General features: G+C 38.1%; 1 protein-coding gene across 6 annotated transcripts in view; it reads left to right on the forward strand.

Annotated features, from left to right (window-relative positions):
- The window catches only part of ACADM (acyl-CoA dehydrogenase medium chain), a 28539-nt gene extending 6487 nt beyond the window's left edge, over window positions 1-22052 (forward strand). The window contains exons 1-12 of one of the 6 annotated variants that reach the window (XM_030031766.2): window positions 6146-6337; window positions 10216-10315; window positions 11124-11221; window positions 11333-11402; window positions 13766-13866; window positions 13953-14033; window positions 14909-15039; window positions 16235-16343; window positions 17217-17357; window positions 17435-17530; window positions 18233-18481; window positions 21612-22052. In XM_030031766.2, the coding sequence (XP_029887626.1) occupies window positions 10219-10315; window positions 11124-11221; window positions 11333-11402; window positions 13766-13866; window positions 13953-14033; window positions 14909-15039; window positions 16235-16343; window positions 17217-17357; window positions 17435-17530; window positions 18233-18481; window positions 21612-21683 (1245 nt within the window). In that variant the 5' untranslated portion in view covers window positions 6146-6337; window positions 10216-10218 and the 3' untranslated portion in view covers window positions 21684-22052. Of the gene's footprint in view, window positions 1-6145; window positions 6338-6695; window positions 6819-9417; window positions 9588-10215; window positions 10316-11123; window positions 11222-11332; window positions 11403-13765; window positions 13867-13952; window positions 14034-14908; window positions 15040-16234; window positions 16344-17216; window positions 17358-17434; window positions 17531-18232; window positions 18482-18780; window positions 21140-21611 lie in introns of those variants that run through there. The other 5 variants (XM_030031762.1, XM_041127713.1, XM_030031763.2 and 2 more) reach the window with 5 other exon arrangements.
- The last annotated feature ends 863 nt before the right edge of the window (window positions 22053-22915 follow it).

Below are 22915 nucleotides of genomic sequence, written 5' to 3' on the forward strand. Positions count from 1 at the left end.
TAATTATATACAAAGATGAGCTTTAAGTTGACCATTACATCCCAGGAATCATATTTTGTTATCATAGATAATATATGAAAATTTTCATTTCAGTGTTCAGAGGTAGGCAAAAAAGAGTTACCAGAAAAAAAACAGAAAAAGAGAACAGAACAGAACTTATACTCTCACCTTTATGCAAGAACGTGAGCTACTTTATGATTCTGATTCTTTCATGACAAAACCAAGACGTTGTAGAAAGTACCCAAAGAGGATTATTCAGCTTGGAAAGAAATAGCTAAGGGGACATCACGACATTTTTCTCTTAAATCATTGACACGAAGAGGATGACTAGGGACTGACGGTTCACTGCTTCTCCCAATTCAAGCAGTAGGGACAACAAATTAAGTTAGCAGATGTCAAGTTGAAAACAAACCAACCAAAGTGGTTCTTCACAGTGTAAGAAACTAAGCTGTGGTTCCCAACACATTCAAGAAGTAACTGGTCAAGTTAATGGAAGAGACATCCATGAAGCATTATTAAATACAAAGGCATCACCTCCAGCTCAGGAAACTTCTAAATCGGAAAATTTTTGGAAGGTAGGAAAAAAAAAATTTTAAAAATATCACTACATTAGTGGTAAATGCTCTGTTCTTGAATCCTTCCCTAAGCATTCTTCATTGCAACTGCCATAAACAGGATACTATCCTAGATGGACCTTTGATCTAACCTAGCACAAGACTTGTTACTTTCCTGGCAAAATGAGTTTTAGCTATCAGTGTTGCAAAGGGCCTAGTCATTTGTCATATGAATGTTAGATGAAAATCTCAACCTTCACCTTCTTGTGCCCATATTCTCAACCCCATTATTCTTCTTCCAGGATCTCCAACACAAGGTTTCTCTCTTTCTTTACTTTTTCACTGCACATGCCTCAGTACGGCTATAATCTCAGCTAGTCTTTCTGAACTCTACCTTACACAATTCAACAACAGCAACAGCGGTAATCATTATTGAATTCTGTCCGACGAGTTCTGTCAGCTGTTATGGAAATTGAACTCTTGTGATTTAAGGCAGAATTTACTTTCTGTTTTGTCATTTGCTGCACTTGCTAAAAATAATTATACAGGTTTTACTATAAAATTAATGTCTACATTGTATCTTACATCAATACACATTTACATGGTTAAGTTCTTGTACACTATTAAATGTTGGTATTGGTATGGTCTTGCATAGACACAGCTGATACTTTAGAATACAGATGTTTGTTAAAATGCAGCCTATAAAGGTCTTTCTGCAGCACCCCCTACTGTCACGGTGCCGTTAAATCTCTGCTGACCTGGAACTTCACGTTAAATGAGAGGGGCTTTGCCAGAGCCACACACACCTCTTTAACAAAACACTTTTTTTATGACTCTACTGTTCTGCTATCTAACCTACAAGTGTTAAATACGTTTGAGAGATGTGTTCATTGCAACTGGGCATTTATTAATACATGATTCTACAAGGAGAAATGTACCAAGCAACATAGCTTGAAGATTTTTTTTAGCTGCTGAAGTGCCTGCTGCAGCATATTTCAATATGATGATTAAAATTGACTTAGTGTTAAAATGTCCTAGATGCTTCCTTTACACATAGATAGGCCTTACCTCACTCTATTATTTTTTTTTTAATGATTAACTTGCTTATATTTCACACAAGTGAAAGCTATGGTTGTCTAAGTAAGTACTTGTTTCTTAAAGTAGTAAGTCCTGTAAAATTCTAAAGTGAATTTCAGCATACTCTGAAAAAAAATCAGGACAGCTGATCTTTATTCTAAGGCATGGTTCAGAAGTTATCTTCTGAGCCTTCCACTGACTTTCTGTGTCTTCAGAAAGTCATACAGGCCAAAATTATTACAAGATGCAACTGAATGTTTTTTATTTGTTCTCAAGCTCTGTATATCAGTCCCTTCTTTTTCTTTATAGTTCATGTTAGAGAGTCACATAAATGTAACTCGGAATTTTTTTATGACATTAAGGAAAAAAATATTTGATGTGTTTACATATAGTAGTCAAATTAAAAGCCTCCAAAACTTTGAGTAGGTATGGCTTTGTAATTAAAAAAGATTGAAAATTTGAAATGAAGTAATGTTTGTGATACCCAGGAATCAAACAAGCTAAAAATATACTTGAAAATATTTTAATTCAAGCATCACATTATCTTCATTTTTAGATAATTCAAAGGTTCCCATATAGGTGTCTTCCTTTTTTTTTTTTTCCCGCCAAATAAATTTATTGCGTTAAAGACCATGAAAAAGCTGCAAAAAAAACCAAACCCAAGACAAATGACAAAAATTACATGAGCTTGCAACAGAAGTTTAGGAAAAAAATGTTGGGTTTAAGATATTTTAAGTTACTATTGTAGCAGGGATCAAAGAAAAACAAAAAAACATTTAATCATTTTATCGAGAAGAAGTTGCCATGCTTGTTGCATTGTACTACACTGAAAAGGATTCTACTTTGTAGATCATTAACTCAGGACCTACACACTAAATTTTACCATGTTTGTTTACTGCAGTAGCTTCAGTAATTTGCATTACATAAATCACTGCAGAAAATTCAAGTTGCTTTCCATTTCTAAAATGAAGGTCCATTAACAATAGTAAAATACAGTTGGTTGTTAACAATATAAAAAATAAACTGTAAAAAATTTGTAACTACTACTACTAAAAAATAACACTTCAGCCTAGAATACAGATGCTAACTTTAAGCAATGAGCTGTATTTTGTAATGTAATATCCTTACTGTGTTTACTTGCTTATTTATACATTTCAGCAATAAGCATCATGTATTCTGGTGGTTAGTATAAAAGAGAGTATTCTAGGTTAATAATGCAATAAACTGTGCAGTATACAATTGTCATGGTTTAACCCCAGCCAGAAACTAAGCACAACGCAGCCCCTCACTCACTACCCCCTACCCAGTGGGATGGGGGAGAGAATTGGGAAAAAAAATCCAGTAAAACTCATGGGTTGAGATAAGAACAGTTTAATAGGACAGAAAGGCAGAAAATAACAACAACAACAATAATAACAATAAAAGGATTGGAATATACAAAATGAGTGATGCACAATGCAATTGCTCACCACCCACTGACTGATGCCCAGTTAGTCCCTGAGCGGTGATCCCCCTCCAGGCCAACTCCCCCCAGTTTATATACTAGGCATGACATCACATGGTATGGAATATCCCTTTGGCCAGTTTGGATCAGCTGCCCTGGCTGTGTCTGCTCCCAACTTCTTGTGCCCTTCCAGCCTTCTTGCTGGCTGGGCATGAGAAGCTGAAAAATCCTTGACTTAGCCTAAACACTACTTGGCAACAACTGAAAACATCAGTGTGTTATCAACATTCTTCTCACACTAAATCCAAAACATAACACTATACCAGCTGCTAAAAGAAAACTAACTCTATCCCAGCCAAAATGAGGACAACAATTTCTACTGTAGTAAAAGCAATCAGAGGAATAATAAGGAAGAAATAGGACAGAATAGTAAGGGTTTGAGAAGATAAAAAAGAAAGACAAATGCTGTATTTCTTGCTTCTGTAGGAAATGCTAAAAATGCTAGATGGACACAACAGAAACTTTTATCTATTGTCACCCCTTATGTAAATAATTTTGAACCTCAGAGTTCAAGTGGTTCAGGCTTTGACAGATAACCTTGCCATCTTTCATATCCCTCTCTTCCCAAATACTTGGTAGACACAGACCACTGGGTGGAGGTTGCCTGTGCTTTGAATTTTCCCCTCCAGACTGGCTTGGTAAAAACTCTATTGACACGACATTGTTAAAAAATTTCTCACTCACCTACCCAAGAAGGAGATGTGAAGAGGTAGTAAGAAAATGATTCAAGGGAGTGAGAAAGGTGAGCAAGGATATAGCTTCATTACTGCAAGCTGCATTAACTAGTGACCTCAATCAAGAGTTAGTTTCAGTACCTTACACCAGTTGCTCCTGTCATTTAGCAAGTCATTTATTCAAGTGTCCTTCAATACCTTTGTCTTGGCTCCATGAACTCTTTCCTTCCTTTTTCTGGAACTTCTGTTCTTTAACCTCTACAACACTGCAGGACATGACAGATAGTTAGCAGCTTTTTAATACAAAAGCTGGCTTCCACAAAGTACATAGACACCTGTCTTCAGAGGCAAGTAGCAAATTTCACATGCAAAGGTGCTTCTAGCATAAGGCAAACCTGGAGAACAGCAAATGTTATGGTGTATTCCTGACTCAATTTCCTCAGCTGGACAGCTTCAGACAACTACCTTCCCAGGCTGTGTCTAGATGAACAGTTTTTAGTTCACTTAAGGAGTGAAGTTTTGAGGTAAATCTCCCAATTGTCCTTACTTACTGCGCCTGCCTTGATTCACAGAGAGGTTTCAAAGCACATGAACTTGAATTTTGGATGAAACTAACTGGAAGACATGATCTAGGAGTGCACCTAATGTGCTCCAACCACTTACTAGGGGGTATTCCATCTAGCCCAAAGCATAAACCCTCAAAAATGCTTATTCGGTCTTGAATCCAACCATTTCACTCTATAAATCGAACAGTATTGGTCCGCATTACTTCCTAAAGCCAACACTCCCTCAGTGTACTGATTTATTCAGTCTCTCAGACTTAGGGATGTCCTGAACCCCATTCTAAGCTGCGTCTTCGCCTCGGTGCAAAAAAAAGAGCTTATTTACTTACTGAAGGGTTATGGATCTTAATCTCAAAGGCACCTAGAATTAATATCTCAATTCTGAGCACTGCAGTATTTAAATCCCTTCCTGCAGCTAGTAAATATGCTTTGTATATAACACCTTTACCAGTGTTCAGGCACCTGACTCAGTCAGCTGGAGTTGCTTGTTACCTGTGAGAGTGTATATTACCTATGACATCAGCTTTTCATAGAGATTCTGAACCCATCTACCCATCTTTAGAATTTTGTAGAGTGTGTAATACTAGTTAGAATACGCATAGTAAAATCCATGCTGCATATCTAAAATTAAACTTTTAAAACATTAAAATGAGATGAATATATTTCCTTATACATCATCACAACAAGGGCTGTTTTGATGATAAATCAACTGAGGAATACAGAGATACTATGTATACACAAACCATACAAATAATAGATAAATAATATATGAACAGAAAATGGACTGCTCAGTAATTAAACTCCCACACCATATGCAGAAACATGACCTGTGGAACAGAGCCCTATATAAAATGGAACACAAAATGCAGACTTGAGTGCTGATATTTAAAAGCCCTACAGCCATACAATACAGTGGTATGGCGTACTTGAAACTAGAACAGGAAGAACATACGAAAATCTTCATGAAATACTTAAGTAACATAAAGTTATAAATTATGCTTATGCCTTTTACTCAATTACCCTTGAAGTACAGGGAAAAAACCCACCGATACTGGAGTGTAAAATCAGTAGCCTGTGCACTAAGTCAAAGCTGCTTACATGCCTACATTCGGTAAACACCTGGAGTCATGCCAGTATAAAGCCTACAATCAGCTGCTTTTTAATCAGTTGATATATATGCAAAAAGTAACTCTTACATGGCTAGCTTCCTATTGAAGTGTTTCTTTGGTATTAAGTACAAAATCAATACTCTCAACTGTCGGAAACAAAACAAGCAATTAAGAACCAAACATACCAAGGCAATAATGGTGCTAAAAATATTTGGGACACCTTACTTTGAATTGTTATGCAAAATAAAATGTTATCCAAAATCCAGCTTCCAGAAAAGTGCTTTATGTTTTGATATTTCTGTTAAAATTTCATACCAAAAGAAGTAATTTGTAGATAAATCAAAGTAGCTATTTGTCTTAATAAAGCCCTAAATAACACTGCTTTACAACACTGACGCAGTAATATTCAAAGCGTGTATTTTACGCACTGCAGATAGTTTACAGAATCAATGCTTTTGGTTTAACACACGGCATTTGTAAGCACATTTTCCGTAACTATCAACACAGTACACATCGCTACGGCATCTCAACTTAAGAATGGTATTAGAAGCTCACATTCACATGAAGATCAACTTTAAAAGCCCAGTTATGCCAGCAGATTGTTTTCTTTCGCACCTACAAGTCTAGAAGTTCTTGGAAAGAGAGCAGAAAACCGTGACTGCCGCGCGCGCTCCGCAGCCGGGGTGGGGGGAGCGGGGCCCACGCGCGGGGCCCCGCCGCGCCCCCGATCCCGGTCCGCCTCCGAGGCAGGAGTTTAGGAGTCCCTGACGGGCAAAAATACACCGAAACGGGTCACGGGGGCTTTTCTGCTAGCAGAGAAAAGACGGAGGAGGCTGGAGACAGCCCAGGAGACTCGGTACGAAAAAGCAAATTGGCTCAGCCTCTAGGCGAGCTCCTTCCTCACGGCCCGGCCCGGCCCCCCCGCCCCGTGCGCTGCCTGGCGGGGGAGGGTCAAAGGCCCCTGCCCTCCCCGGGTTTTGTGGGACAAGCCGTAAATGGAACAAACTCCCTTCGGCCGGAGGGAGGGCCAACGACCACGGCCAGACCTCACAGCGCGGTGGGCCGCTCGCCCCCCCACCCCCCGCCTCACGGCCCCCGCGGGGCTCCGCCTGAGCCTGCACAGCCGCGGGAGCAGGCTCGCCGCGCAGGACCAGGGCGGCCGCCGCGGGGCGCGGGGACGGACTGTCCCGGGAAGGGGCCGGGCCCCCAGCCCCGCCTCGGCGCTCGGCTAGGCGGGCGGCCTGCGCGGCACCGCCCCCGGCCGCCCCAGTGCCCCGCCCCGCCGCCGGGCACCGCCAGGCACCCCCGCCGAGATGTCCGCGTTGAGGGTCACTCGGGTGAGCGGCCGGGTCGGGCCGGGCGGTGCGAGCGCCTGGAGGATATGAGCCCCGGGGGGACGGGACGGGACGGGCCGGGACGGGCCGCTGCTAGCGGGCGGCGAGTAGGGGCTGGGCGGCCGCAGGGCCTCCGGTGGCCGGGAAGGGCCGCGGGCCGAGGGAGCGCGGCAGGGCGAAGGGCCGGCAGCTCCGGCGGCCTCGGGGCCTTGGAGCGAGGGCGGCTGCCGCGGGGCAAGCCCGGCTCTCGCCGCCGTGGCCGCCCGCTCCCGGCCGTGACAGCTGGAGGGCCGAGGGGGTGCCCCGCAGCCGCGGAGGAGCAAAGCAGCGCAGGGCTCGCTGTTGTTTTTCCTGTCTCCGCATTATTGCCCGTGAGGTTTTGGCCTTAATCTTCGCGGCCTGAAGGGGCGTTGCCGTCTGTTGCTCTTCGGCGGAGTTGTGGCACAACCTCGGGGCCCTCGAGGTGCCAAAGGCCGCGCTGCGAGGTCTCCAGAAAAATCCTGCGTACACCTGGCAGCTCCCACTCAAACGGTGGAGACGGCTTCGAAACATCAGGGCTTATAGTTCAGGGTGTTTTATACAGCGTGTTTCCTTAAGCACACCTAGCTGTACTACCTGTGGCAATTTTTTTAAATATGTTTGATGTGTCATAGTTGTTTTTCTGAAGTACTAACATTCTGCTATATTGAACCACCAATGTCCTCTGAGATTCAAACTAGAAAGTAAAAATTACTCAAAACTCAGGTAGTACCTTGTTTAGCATTTACACAGGCCTTTTTGTGGTTTCCCCGTTTCCAGAGTCATTCATGAGTCTGAATTAGTTGAAGGGCTCTTCGTCAGAGCTTCCTGGCAGCTGTGTTATTTTGCCCCAAAGTGATGCAGCTTGACCACGTGTCCAAAGTGTTGCTGTGGCAGTGTCGCTGAGGGAAAAAGTCTCCATCCGAAGCTGGCTGGTGTTTTATAGATAAAAAGTAATGCTTTAGGCAAGGGAAGCCAACAGTTAATGCGTACTGTAGGGCATTGGTATTTCAAGTTCAGCCCCCTGACACGTTACCCCAGCAGTAAGCTGCTCTTGACAACTCCTTTCATTTTTGTCCTGAGTTATGTGAGGGAGAATCAGGGTTAGTGACCTCAGCTTATTGTTGTCCTGTCTTTTTCTGTAATGTGCAGCTTTTCAAACAAGTTCTGTAGTTCCTTTGGCATTAAGGTAATGAAGATTGCATTGCTTCCATGTGTATCATTGTCATACCCTTTTCTGGACAGCAGGTTATTCCAGTGTTAGTCTTGCCACTTCAACGGTCATATTTCTGATTGTGACAGAGCTTATGCAGTAGTGCAAGGAAATGCAGTAGGACTTGCATCTGGGCATCACTAGCATTAGCTTGTCACTGAATCGACTGTTCCTCTGAGTCAAGCAATAGGAAAGTTGACAGAGTAGAAAGATGGTCATCCAAATTCTCACATGTAGCAAACCGTGATCCTTTGTCACTTGATCACTCATGCAAGTTCCCAGTATGAATCCCACCTGTCCAATTCATATTTCTGTTTGTGGGAAGAGCGTTGAGTTTTTCCAGAGTAACCTTCTGTGTTGACCTTGCATTCTACCCTGGTACAAAAACCACGATAGATGTAAGTTCTCTAGTATAAATTTGACAGCTTCTTTCATATAGGGTATCACTTTTAGCATTAGTTTGAATTCAGTACTTTTTCTAGTGTAGGCAAAACTTTTTGGTGGCAAAGCTATGTATGAGTCTGTAAAGGGTTGCTCCTTAAAAAAAAAGAAAAAAAAATTATTACAATCTTCTGGCTTTTTTTGAACCTCATCTAGTCTTTCCAGATAAAATAAGGCATAAAACTTTCTGAAGGATCAAGGTCTTTCTAGATGTTTGTTGGTGGTGTTTGTTTGTTTTGTTTTTCTATATAAGAGTTGTAGCAGTAACACAAAGCTTAGCAAGATACCATTTTGCAATGTCTGTGGCCTGTGAAAACTTGAAACGGATAATACATTGCCTACTGGAAAATGCAATCCTGAACTACAAATAAACTGACTTAACAGTTCAATATTCAATTATGTCATAGCCTCCCCCTCTTCTATGCCTAGCAGTGGTCTTTCTGCATTTCTTCACCTTTCAGCTTCATAGATGTTTTCAGTATCCTCTGGAAGTAACTTTTTTCACTGTGTTGATACCTATTATTGCCTGTGTTCTTCATGCTTTTTGTCCTGTGACTTTGTAACCATCTCTGCATGGCATTCTTATTTTTAAAAGCACAGTTATCTACCACAACTTTATTTTGAAGCTACTTGTTGCCTCCCCAGCTATGTAACTTTCTGTAATGTCCTTGTCTTCTAGAGTTTCCAGTAAAATTTTTGTGATATTTTTGCTCTATTACGGTTAATTCAATTTTTTTTAGTGTTATGAAATAAGTGGCTGGTGTGATCACACTTTTTTTTTTTTTTCCCTTTCTACATTTTCACATAAGAAAATCAAGAACAAGCCTTTTCTTAGGGTTTAGGCTCATTTATTTTTGCACAGTATTGATATGGGTCTTTCTAGAAATTTATCCAATTAAATATTTTTCTTTTTTTTACCAAACATTTCAGAGATTCGTAACTACTGAAGGATGAAAGAGAATAAAACAACCTTTTAAAATCAAATTCAGACATGTTTTTGTACAGTATTAAGGTGTTCTGAAAGTAGCTGTAACAATAATATTTGTGGGCACTAAAAAAAACCAAAGAAAGCACTTACAATGAAAAAGAATAAATTTGTGGTAAGTATGAGGAAGAAAAATAAACTTCAGATAGTCTGCTGAGTTCTATCCTATTTGGAGTATAATAACAGTAATCACTAAGTGTCCATGGCAGCAGCTTATTAAAAGAAAGCAGACATGAGTCTGGAAATTTATCAAAGTATTCTGATAGATACTGGTTACTAGGTAGGTTGTTTTTAAAGTCTTGCTAAATCTGCATGTAGGTAAACATCGGATAGATAGAATATTCACTAGCGGGCAAGAAAAACAGGTTTGGCGAGTGTATGTATAAATGAAAGAAATATATACTGCTATGTCTCTGTGAACATAAATTTGAATTGTGCTTAATTATTTTTAAATAATCAGTTGCGCAATACCTAAAAGTGGATACTGCAGTTCACTCATGCTCAGTGCTCTTAAAGCCTGGGATTCCTGGCATAGCTGTCAGTTCATGTGAGCGCTGCTTGCCACAGGAATGAAACTTAAGGTAGCCAAGAATTCTTTTATCACTGTAGTAATTGTATTATACTTGATGTGATACTGTTTCTAAAGAGGGATTCTACATTTAAAGTTGTGCTGCAGTGAGGCTGGTAGCTTTAGGAGACTTGAGCTGTAAAGATCTTATACCTCACATTCTTTTTCTCTTTAGCAAATGCTTCAAACCATTGCAGGGCATGGATGGAGGTCATGTTCTAGTAAACCTGCTCAAAACTTACATATAGGCAAACCTGGAGCTGGCTTTAGCTTTGGTAAGTATTACAGTTTTTGAAAGAAATACAGCAATTAAGGGCAAAGGGCAAATTGCAGAGTTAAAAAATATGAAATCTTATCTTGCAGTTCAACGTGGATTTAAAATGAAGGTGTTTGTTCTAAATAGATTTCTATTCTTTTATAAAAAATGTTTGAAAAACAAAATTACTTTCTTCCTCAGCTCAGGCAAGTCAAGGTATGTGTGTAGTGTTCGTAAGATTTTCTTTTTTTTTTTTTTTAACTCATGCCTGTTTTAAGCTTTTTTACTGCCAAAGTGTCTTAGCTTTGAATAATTATCTCACGTTGCCATTTACAATGTTAAAGTAACTAAATGTAGTCATAGTTGGTTATAAAGAAATTCATCCTCATCTTGGCATATTATAAAGGAAATTTAGTGGGTCAGCAGCTAGATGTTTGAAACTGAATAGCCAGGATCTTCAGATGACATCTGCCTCCTCCTCTTTCTCCATTTAATTAGCATGGCATTCTTCTTGTTTCTTTTGGTAATACATTTTATGTTACACAGTCCTGTCTACTCCGTTTTCAATATTTTGTGGACAATTTCATCAAAAGTAAATAAATGCATTGTAGGTGTTGATGAGAGAACGATGGAGGTTTTCTCCCAGGAGGAAGAGGAAGCTGAGCTTTTTTGCTTCCTAAAGAGGCCCAGGAAGTGGTGGTTTGGGTTGTCCTGGAAGGACACTCCTGTTTTGTCTTTTCTCATAGTCTGACAACTAGCGAAATTAAAGGTAGTAGAGAATTTGTGACCTCTTTTTTTTTTTTTTTTTAATTTCTTTATTTAAATAGAACTTACTGATGAACAGAAAGAGTTTCAAGCTACTGCTCGTAAATTTGCTGTAGAGGAAATTATTCCTGTTGCTGCACAATATGACAAAACTGGAGAGGTAAATCTACCATAGTGTAAGGGAAAAAACAGACTTTTATCTTAACCTGCATAAAATTTAAAATGTTGATTGTGATGAATCAGAAAGTGATTTTTTCCCTGTCTATTTCAGTACCCTCTTCCACTTATAAAACGGGCTTGGGAACTTGGTCTTATGAATTCACATATACCAGAAAGCTGTGGTAAGTAAATGTTCTTTTTAATCGGTAAAATGAAACAAAGAAAAGGCATTAGATGAGATTTATATGTGTAATTATGGATTCTGTATAAAATAAACAGTTGCATACTTGAATAATCTAAATTTAATCAGTAGGCAGGTTGACACATACAAGTGTTACTAGGTGTGGATGTAATCAGGAGACAAATTAGACAGATTATGATTTAGTAAATTATGACCAGATTTTCCTACCGTGATTACAACTGCCTAATGTTCCCCTGGTGCACTGTGTCAGCTGATTAGGCAGAGAAATTAGAAGGTCATATTTTGTTCTAGTCTCTGACACAGGCTGGAGCAATTTAAGAGTTTTTTCCAGAAGGACAGTTTTTCAGTTTAGATTAGGTGCATTACAGCAGTGCTTTGGCAGTGTTTAGGTATATAAGTAACAATGGAAAAAAAATGTTAAATTATTTTCTTTTTTGCATTTATATTACCTGAAAAAGTTAGGAAAGTGTCCGTAGTAGACCCTTTTTTTGGAAACTAATCAGAAGGTATATCTTGTATCAAAAATTTGATAAAAGAGGTTAAGGAGCAAAGAGACAAAAGGAGCAATTGTGAGGACTAGATTTGTTCAGCTACATATTCTAGAGAAACTGAAGGCTGAAATAGCTGGACTTCTGCGGTGTATAATCACTTGATTATTAAATGAAAAATTACAAGTGGCAAATTGGACAGCATTGCTTTAAAAGGTCTCCAAGGGAGATCTGGGAAAATACATACTAGTAAGCCTGATACACCATGTAAATTAAGAGCAAGTAAGATGAAGTACAGAAATAGTGGACGCAGATAAACATGATATGCTAGAGAAGGGTTTTTGTGAAAGGAAGGCATGCCTCATAAAATCATTGGAGTTCTCTGAAGTAGCTAATTAGTGTGTGAACAAGGGATTCCTGGTAGATATAGAATGCTTGAACTTCCAAAATGAGTTTTCAAAATCATCAGGTTTCATAGTGGAAAAATCAGCAGCACAGCTTTGCTGGGTCTTGTGCTATTTGGAATATCTATAAATAAACTGGAAAAGGGCATCAATACTGAGGTGATAGAGTTTACTGATAATACTAAGTTACTCAGTGTAGAAAAGATGAGGCTGGTGCAAAATGCTGCAGGAGAAGGTCATGAAACTGAGTGACTGTTAAAATGGCAAATGCAATTCAAAAAAGGAAAAGTGATGCGAAGGGAAAGAAGCAATCTGAACTTCACAGAGAAATGGTATCTTCTGAACTAGCTACTGCCTCTCAAAAAAGAGATTTTTGGTCTTATAACAGGTAGTTCTGTGAATGTCAGCATAATGCTCAGAAGTGGTCAAAACCATAATATTTAAGGGCAGAAGGGACCTTTAAGGGAATGAAGAAAAAAGCAGAAGGCATAATTATGCTGCTGAATCCAAAATGCACATGCCTCCTTAATTCATTATGTAGTCAGATCCTTCCATCTCAAAAGAGTATTGTGGAAATGGAGAAGGTTCCTAAAAGGATGTCAAAGATCATAAAAGATGTATCTTCTGTGTGAGATGTAGCTTCTGTATGAGAAATGTCTAAAATGTCAGTGTCATGGAGAGTGTGAAAAGGAATTGGTAGTTCACTGTCCCTTTCAATATAAGTAGAAGGCATGAAATGAAGTCAGCAGATGGCAGGTTCAGAATAAATGAAAGGAAATGTTTCTACATGCAGTGTGTAGTTAATTTGCGAAATTCATTGCCCCTGGGTGAGATTGATGCTAAAATTTTACAGAGATTCAAAAAAAGACTGGGCAAATTCATGTAAGAAATATCTGTCAAGAGTTAGCATAACAAAGATACCAAAGAGAGGTATCTCTTTGGCTGAGGAAGTCACCTGAAGGCTCAGGAAAATATTTTTGAGGAAGTATAGTTGTATTGTTATTGTATTTGTATGTATTTTCTGAAGCGTTAGCTTCTGGCAGAAGCAGATTACTGAGTTGGTTGTCTGACTAATATGGTCACTTGTGGTTTTTTTTTTTTTCCCCCCCTAAGTGCTGTGGTAGCTCAGGACCTGTATCTCCACTTCTTAAGAGCTCTTAATTCTCAAATGTAAAGTAGTCAGAAAATTGGATTGGTACATTCTTGCCACTTGGTGCAACTTGTCCCACGTTAATCACACAATAACCCTGGAACTGTGATATGTAATTTTTAAATCACCTGTTACTCTTCTGGCAAAACTTTATTTAAAAAGCTGGCATGAGAATGTCTAATCAAACACGGTACACAATCAAATGTATGTGGGGGAATATGTTTTTGTTAATTAATTTGTGTAAATTACTAATATATTACAACTTAAACCCATTTTAGTAAATGAAATATTTCAACTGTAGGTGGTCTTGGCCTTGGTAGTTTTGAAGCGTGCCTTATTACGGAAGAGTTAGCGTATGGATGTACGGGGGTTCAAACTGCCATTGAAGCAAATTCCTTAGGGGTAAGTTCTGTCTTTCCTTACGTCCCTTAAACTAGAATCTGTGCACTTTAAAAAGGTGGATTAATGGTCTAAATATTTTCTTTCAGCAAATGCCAGTAATCATTGCAGGAAATGAGCATCAGCAGAAAAAATATTTAGGGAGAATGACAGAGGAACCAATGATGTGTGTAAGTATAACTGCTACACTGTAGAATGTTCCTAAACCATATTAAATATTATTCCTTTTTTTTTCTTTTATTTTTTAAAATTTTTTTCTTTTTTTTTTTTCTGTTTTTTTCCCAGAAAACACTGACATGTACCCACAACTTAGCCCATTTTGGTTTTTAAATAAACAGTGGCATTTACTGAAAGTCAGGGAATAGCTAATGCATCAATAAGCAAATAGAAGATATTGCTTGGAAAATCGTTCCCATCCTAAGTCACTTACCAAAAATTAGTATCTTTTATTTCCCTTTCAAGAGGGGGTGTAGGAGTTTAAGAAAAATATGAGGTTTGTACAAGGAGAAACTCAACTTGGATGGGAGTTAAACTTTTCTTTGTGATCTTAAACACTATATAAGCAGTACTTGTTACATAGAAAGAAGTAAAGATCCATGTGCACTGCATTAAAATCTGAACAACTAAGCCTCATAAAATGAAGGACACAGTAAAAATGAAATATTACTCAGTGCTCTTATTTTCAGATTTTAAAGACACTCAGCTTTCGCATCAGAGTTTGTGAAGCCTGAGGAAGTAATGACTTAAGGGTTACAGAATGGTCCTGTTTGATTAAAAGACAATTTTATGTATTATTATGCATTTATAAAGAAAATTAACCCATATATGTTTGGATTCTTGTTCAGACAGCTGTTGTGGGGTTTTTTGGATTTTTTTTTTTTTTTTTAAATTTTTTAATTTGTTTTTATTTACTGTTTTGGGTTTTACCATGCAGTTCACTTAAACCTTTTACAGATCAGTTTGATGTACACAGTCTGCAATAATTTGTGGTTGCCTAAAAATAGAACTTTTATTCCTCAAGATTTTCCATTTTACTTTATTTTAGGCTTACTGTGTAACAGAGCCTGGAGCAGGCTCTGATGTGGCTGGTATAAAAACAAAGGCTGAGAAGAAAGGAGATGAATATGTCATTAACGGTCAGAAGATGTGGATCACAAACGGTGGGAAAGCAAACTGGTATGTTAACTGTTAACTCATGTTATGTTTTCAGTTCTTATTTTACATAGTGGCTCCCCCCCGCCCCCAAAGTTAAATTCTTTAAAGATCTGAATGAAATTCTATATGAATCTGAATGTTCTTTGTGTTTCAACACACTACACTTCAATCTCTGACCAGTTTATCAGGATAGGATATAAGAATGCAGTCTCAGGGCTGTGCAAAGCCTAAAAAGGAAAATGAGCAATAACATGACAACTCCTCACTCAAGACGGCCTCTCGAATCTTGCTGCTATCAAACAAAATTAATTCTGCTTTTTCTTCAGGGCAGGACAGCAACAGTATGATTTAATTTGCAAAGTACTCAAGAGGCTCATTTTACTAGCTACCTTGCTTTGTAGTTGTGGTGATTGAGATCAGTTGCTTCTGATTCTACTAGAAGCACCTCTCACTTCTAGTGAAGCTAGAAAACACTGTTGGATTGTGGTCTTACGTTTTATTTTCTGAAGGGAAGACGTTTTCCAGCTGTCAAAGAATCCAAATATTGCTGTGGTGTCTATGGACTGTGCTTTATAATACAAACCTCTTTCATCATGTCTCACATTACACTGATTTGCAACTCACAAATTCTTCTTTATTGAAGTGGAAAAACTTTATACAATTTATCCAAAAGCTGAATTTTCTAGTTATTTATTTCCTTCTTCAAGGCAGATCCATCAAAGACAAATCTACCAGATATCTTTTGACATTACAGAACACCATAAATGTGATTTACAACTGTTTGATTTATAAGGGAAATACTTATTTACAACTGATACTTAGAAGAATAGAATTAAGATCTTTTAAATCAGGTGGTAACGTTTTGCATGCAAGAAAGTATTTCCTAAGCATTAATTTTTATGTACGTGCTGTGAATAGGTTTCCTTTGTACTGTTTGTGAAGCTGGTAGTATCACAAAGACTCAACAATACATGGAAAAGGTGGAGAATCTTTGCATGGTGATCTGAAGTAATTGAATCTTTGAAACTTCCTCTCTTGTTCCCTCTCAGTTTATTTTTGGGACAGGCAAGAAAAAAGGGGTTTTAACTTACAGATAGAATTTATTATATGGTAGAAATGCACATAAAAACATTTAAAATGTTCGCTCAAAAAGTATCTGGTTGTTAAATGTAAGGATAAACTTCATCCCTCTTCTTTTTTTTTTTTTTTACACTAGGTATTTTTTGCTAGCTCGTACCAATCCAGATCCAAAGGCTCCTGCAAGCAAAGCCTTTACTGGATTCATTGTGGAAGCAGATAGCCCTGGAATTCAAATTGGAAGAAAGGTGAAGAGTGTACCTCTTATTTGACAAGACAGGAATTACTGTACAGTTCTAAACCAATAATGCAACAAATTACCATTAAAGAAAAAAGGCTGTTACACAACTGAACATTTTCATACGCTCATGTACAATGATCTTTTCATTTTCACAATATACAGAAACTATTCATAAGATGTACTTAATTATAATGTTATTAATTCAGATAAGAAATTATTCAGAATGGTCTAAAGTAAGATGACTTTGAACAGCTGCAAAAGAATCTTTGAGAACTATTTTATTGACAAGTGCCAATAAATGAGAAGTAATATGCCTTGAAAGGATAAGCAGCAAATTGGAAAATTTTAACCATAAATACGCACACAACGAGCTTTAATTTTAGCTACTGCTGGTCGAGGAAGAGGCCTTGGAGACACTGGTGCTAGTTCTCTCTTTAGGGGCGGGGGGGGGGGGGAAGTACTATTTTTAGTAGTAGGCAAAACTGGATGATGAACATTAGGAAAGGAATCCAAAAACTTGAAAAGCTCATTTATTTATTTATTTACTTGTAGTATACCTGTACTGCCTGCATATTAGATTCTTCACTTTTTCCACTCCCATCTCAAAGGATGTAGTTGAACTAGAGAAAGACAAGACTACTGATTACAGCTACAGAACCGATTTTATATAAGGAGAAAGTAAACTGCCCAGCTTAGACAAATTAAGGGGATGCTGGTCTGCAAGTGCAAAACTAGTATTTGTCGTGTATATGGTAATTTTTAGATGCAGTGTTTTGGGGAACAAAGCATACTTTATGCTTTGAGTAAACTAAACAATGAAAACATATCGTACCTTTGAATAAAACAATTTAGCTACGCCTCTGTAAATCTCCCATTTCAGGAAATGAATATGGGTCAACGCTGCTCGGATACAAGAGGTATTGTCTTTGAAGATGTGAGAGTCCCAAAAGAAAATGTATTAATAGCTGAGGGAGCTGGCTTTAAAATCGCAATGGGAGCTTTTGATAAGACCAGACCACCCGTAAGTATCAGAAATAACTTATTTTAAAAATATAGCAGGAGTTTCTGATTTTTTATTCTGTGCTGTATTCAATTCAGGTAGCAGCTGGTGCTGTTGGATTAGCAAAAAGAGCACTTGATGAAGCTACTAGGTACGCTTTGGAGAGAAAAACCTTTGGGAAACCAATTGTTGAAGTAAGTGGAGGTGGGGGGAAGAGAGAGAATATAAATAAAAGCTATGTTTTCACACCAGATGTCCTACTACTGATTTGCCAAGGTTATTCCTTGACTTTTTTAGTTCCTTAATTTTTACATTGTATCTCTGCCATCTTGGAGTTTCCAAGTATATAGGTCAGCACCATTTAAGTAAACTTAGCTATGTGGTAACTTCAGGAATTTTTCTGTAATTTATCAATGATAATAGTAAAAGCAGAAAGAAAACTCTGCCCCCAAACCCAAAACTCAGGTACTATCAGGACATACTTAAGTTCTTCAGTGCTATTAAACAGGGATTTTCAGGAAAGGAAGAAACATCTGAGGTATGTGAAATGAGATGCGCAGTACAAATACTAATAGAATACATTGCCAATCACACTGCTTACCAGTTTTAAAGAAATATGAATAAACAGCAAGGTAAATACCAATCTCATAAATAGTAAAGAAGAACTTCATAATTCAGTATTTAATCCCTATGACTAAATGGATTTGAGAACTAAAAACTTAAAAGTCTAATTCAACATACAATTATGAGACCCTGATCCATATTATGTAGAACTTCTCTAGTACAATTTACTGAGTTTGTCAAAGAGATCACTTTATTAAGAAGATTATATTTTTCTTGGATGTCATAGAATATTAAGCAGGCAATGTTAACCTAGTTTATTTCATCATTCATAGCACCAAGCAGTGTCTTTCTTGCTTGCTGAAATGGCAATGAAAGTGGAACTTGCTAGGATGGCTTACCAGAGAGCTGCATGGGAAGTTGATGCTGGTCGCAGGAACACCTACTATGCTTCCATTGCAAAGGCATTTGCTGGTGACATTGCAAACCAAGTAGCTACAGATGCAGTACAGATTTTTGGAGGAAATGGATTTAATACTGAATATCCTGTAGAAAAACTAATGAGAGATGCTAAAATCTTCCAGGTAAGTAAAAGAGAGAATGTGATCTTTATAGTAATGCATAACTATTACATAAAATAAACTTATGGCTATTTATTTCAAATCATGATGTACACATACAAAAAAGAATGTTTTTAGAATGAAAGCAATAATCCTTCAATTTAAAGAAAGAGTCACTCAAATTAGGCAACTTCTTGCATACAGAAGTCATTGCACTGGACCAACAACTCAATCCACATAAGAAAAATTTTTTTTCTTTTTTTTTAATGTGGTAACTCTCTGAAATTCTTGGACTCTTAATTTTGAATCTTTTGAACTCTTAGGAAAAAAAAACGTAGAGAAAACTGATGAAAATACTAATGCTTGCTTTGGTATTCTGTAAGTAGAGATCGTTTATGTATAATGTTGTTCTTGAAAACCTTCAGTGGTGGAAATCCTCTGACCATTCATATGTATCCTGGACTGGTGTCTGCCTGTAGTTTAGCTTTCCTCTCAGCCTGAATGCTACAGCAGCTTCTTCACCTTTTTCCTCATAAGTTGGGGGTGGGTTTTTTGTTTGTTTGGGTTTTTGGTTTGGTTTGGTTTTGTTTCCTTTCTGTTTCCAGCCTCTTCATCATTTGTTGCTGTACTCTAAACCTTCTGTTTGAAACTTTCGTATTATAAGCTGGGTGGAATACTTTGGTTGAGATACCACCAGTATTGAGTGTCATGGAATGATTATCTTGCATGTGTTGTATTAACAGAAGTGTGACACAACCTGGAGTGATTAGCCTTGTTTTTTTAACACAAAAACTGCTCATATTTACTCATGTTTAGCCCATGGTCACCCGTAATCCCCAGGTTTTTTTCCGCAGTGTGACTGCCAAGAAATTATTCCATGTCATGTTGTAGTTCTTCTATTAGCGTATACTATGCTACAGTTCTGTATTCAGCAAGAATATTTTAATTGTGTTCAGCAAAACCAGTAATCTATATTGACATTATATGACATTAATAGTGACTAGATAAAACATATCAAAATAGATAACAAGAAATGTCTGCAGACCATGACCTGTAATGTTAGTTAGCTATAGTAGCTGTCATTCTTAAGATTCTAGGTGGTTAATATTTCTCTTACAGCTGACTTTAAAATGAAAACTATTATACTCACTAGCCAAGAATTTATTTTTCTCTATTTAAGGAAAGACAACCACTATTTTGGAATCTAAAGGTTCTTAGAACTAATTGCACTCCTGTGAGTGAGGAAATGAATGATTAATTGAACTTTATTATGATTGGGCTTTTTTCCTGTCAGGTTGCATGCTTTTCTAGAGAAAGGTGGTGTGAGGGTTAGAACTTTATTTGGAAGCTGAGATTGATTTTACAGGATCCCAGTTATTTAGATTTTACATTACACTGATCCATCACAAATGCATGGCTAAGTACACTTTTTTTTAATTGTTCAGATTAATCAGATTTAGTATTGAATTGTTGGTGTTTTTCTGTTCCATTTCATCCCCAAAAGAATTCAGGAAAGGCTTTTGTCTTTACAATTATTTTGTCCATGTCTCTTGATTATACCTTGCACTTCCCTGTGCTTTACTGTATTGCTGCCCAGTTCCAGATGGTGCATGCTTTTGGCTGTATGTTTCATGTACAAAAACTTGGTTTTCCAACTTTTCTTCCATGTATTCGATCTTTTTCAGTGTTACACAATTCTAATACTGTGTTTACTGGTAACATTTTTACATGTCCTTACTCTGCTCTAGGTTTGTCTGGCTACAAATCTAGGCTACTCTGGTAGAAAGTCTAACTTAGTTTCCCTTCTCAGATTTGGAAAACTTCCCTTCTTTAATTGTCAATGATTCTTGAAACTATTTTGATTGGCTTATAAACCAAAACCTTTCTTGTAATTACTTAAGAAGATTGTGAGTTTTGATGTCTTAACACTTGAGTTCCATGGCTGTCTTCATCAGCAAGTAATTTAGTGCAATAGGAGCAGATGAGTAGATTGCAGGAATAGCTGCCGAGGCCCCGACAACTACACTACAAGCAGTTTGAGCAGACTGAGTTCATAGCGAGCCTCTCTGGTCCCTTGGACTGTATGTCTCCACTGTGCGTGTAATTGTAAAGATGCTGTTGTAGGCTTGGGCCATTATGTCTTCATTAGGGATTGGTGGGTATTTGGTATATAGAGAAAGCAGAGCTTCCATTTCAGTTTGCTCCAGATGGCACCTAGTATTCACAAAACAGCCTGCTCTATGAGCTGCATCAACGTGGGGTAAGCAGCAGCAGTCAGAGAATTCACTTTGGGAATGAACAATTTCTTCTGAACCAAAAAACTAATGTGAACACAGGTTCTAGTGTTTTTATTTTCAAAAAGCTTTGTAAGGTTCTTGGGAAGATTGTTCCTGTAAGTGAATGAGATAGTGAATTTGCATGAATTTGAGCAATTTGCCAAACCAAGTTCTGGCAGAACAGGGAGCTGAAGCACTTGAACCCCTAAACTATGTTGCTTCAGCCCTTGCATTACACTCCAGTATACTTGTGGAGCATATGGCCTCCTTCGGCATTAGAGCTTTATATATGCTTTGTTGTCTATCTTTGACTTTCCTGCCAGCAAACAAATACAATAGAGGGATGATGCAGACTGTGTCTAGAAGAAAATGCAAGAATACATGATTAAAAAAAACAAAACAAAAACCCAAACAAAACTATACGGGAGAGAGTACTAGTTAACAAGAAGCAATGGAAATAAATGGATCCAAGAGAACATTTGGTATGACCTTAAAAGGCTAGTCAAAGAAAATAGAACACTTGCAGCACAAGTCACCCCCTCCCTTCCATGTATTGTTTTAAAACCTAGATTATGTATTTTCTTCCTCAGATAAGAAATTTTCCTTCTTCACCCACCATGTCTGTTTATTTGCCTGAGAACCTTACTGAGTTTAGATAAGAGCACCTGAGAGAACAAGACTGTTTCCTAATATGTTGTATGTTATTTATTCCATTTAGCTCACTGTAGTTACTGTCACACTGGAATTTTCTCAGTTTTCTCTGTCTTTGTGCACATCCTAATCCACACTGGATTAGTGCCATGAATGTTTAAAAGTGTAGATCTGTTAAAACCTTTTAAAAAATCATCAGCTAACATTATTGCAATTCTTCTTTTCAGATTTATGAGGGAACTGCTCAGATTCAAAGGATGATCATAGCTCGTGAACACGTTGACAAATTTAAGGCTTAAAGAAATGTATAAAGTGTGTCTGGCACTGCTGTAGTGCTCTGTGTTCTCATGGAAGAGCATTTTAGTGCATTTCTCAATAGAATTAAAAAGCCATGGAGAAAAAAAAACCTTTCCTTCAAAATCTTTTTATTCTCTACATTATTAAGCACTGCTTCCGTTCTCCCTATCCAGTCCCTCACTTCATTCCTGACTAACAAAGCTGGTATTTTCTAAACATTCTGATTTCCAGAGTGATTGGTTGTTCAAATACAAAATGGGCAAGAAATGAGAACCTCACAACGCAATGTTTTCTCACTATAGAATTAGATGATCAGAATGTTATTTCTGACAGTCATTGCTGCATTCTAATAAATTTTTTTTTTAAGTGTGGTTGGTATTTATTAATTTTACTTGTCACATCACTTAAATTGTATTTTGGGCAAGTTGTCCAGTGTCTGAAATATGCTAGTAGCTGTACCTCAGTTCCTGCCATGCTACTGCCCACAGCAGCTGAATAGCCTTTCCAGATCAGCAGTATGAAGGCCTGTTACTGTCTGCATATGTGTCTGTTCTGAGGATTTAGATACTATCCAATAGTAACAATATTGGGTTGAGAGAATGTGGCCTTTTGCACTGTTACACTCACTTAAGCAAGTAAATGTTCAACTAGGATGATTCACTTCAAGTGCAAGTGTGTAGCTTTTCCTTAAGAATGACTTCTGAGATGGTGTTTACTTCAAATCCAGTACATTTAAACCTATTATTCCTTTCCATCAGTGTATATACTTAACTGTGTTTGCAGCAGGAACAGCTGAGAAGGAGGAATTGTTATGAGATTTATTTTTTTTTAACCTTGGCTAGACCCTTCCTGGCAGCGCTGCCAGAGCAGACATTCCCTGGACTTCTTGAGCAAATTACTTGGCACTGGTGAGGCTGTACCTGCAGTACTGCATCCAGTTCTAGGATCCCCAGAACAAGATAGATACGGACTTAACTGGAGGGAGTCCAGCACAGGGCCACAAAGATGATTAAGGGACTGGAGCATCTGTCATGTGAGGAGAGGCTGAGACTTTAGCTTGGACAAGAGAAGGCTCGGGTAATCTTACATACATGCATAAATAGCTGATGGGATGCAATGAAGAGGAGGGAGACAGCCTCTCCTTGGTAGTGCCCACTGATAGAACAAGAGGCAATGGGCACAAATTAGAGCACATGAAGTTGCACTGGAACACAAGAAAACACTTTTTTTATTG

Source organism: Aquila chrysaetos, chromosome 12, assembly GCF_900496995.4.
Source record: "Aquila chrysaetos chrysaetos chromosome 12, bAquChr1.4, whole genome shotgun sequence".
Classification (NCBI taxonomy): Eukaryota; Metazoa; Chordata; class Aves; order Accipitriformes; family Accipitridae; genus Aquila; species Aquila chrysaetos.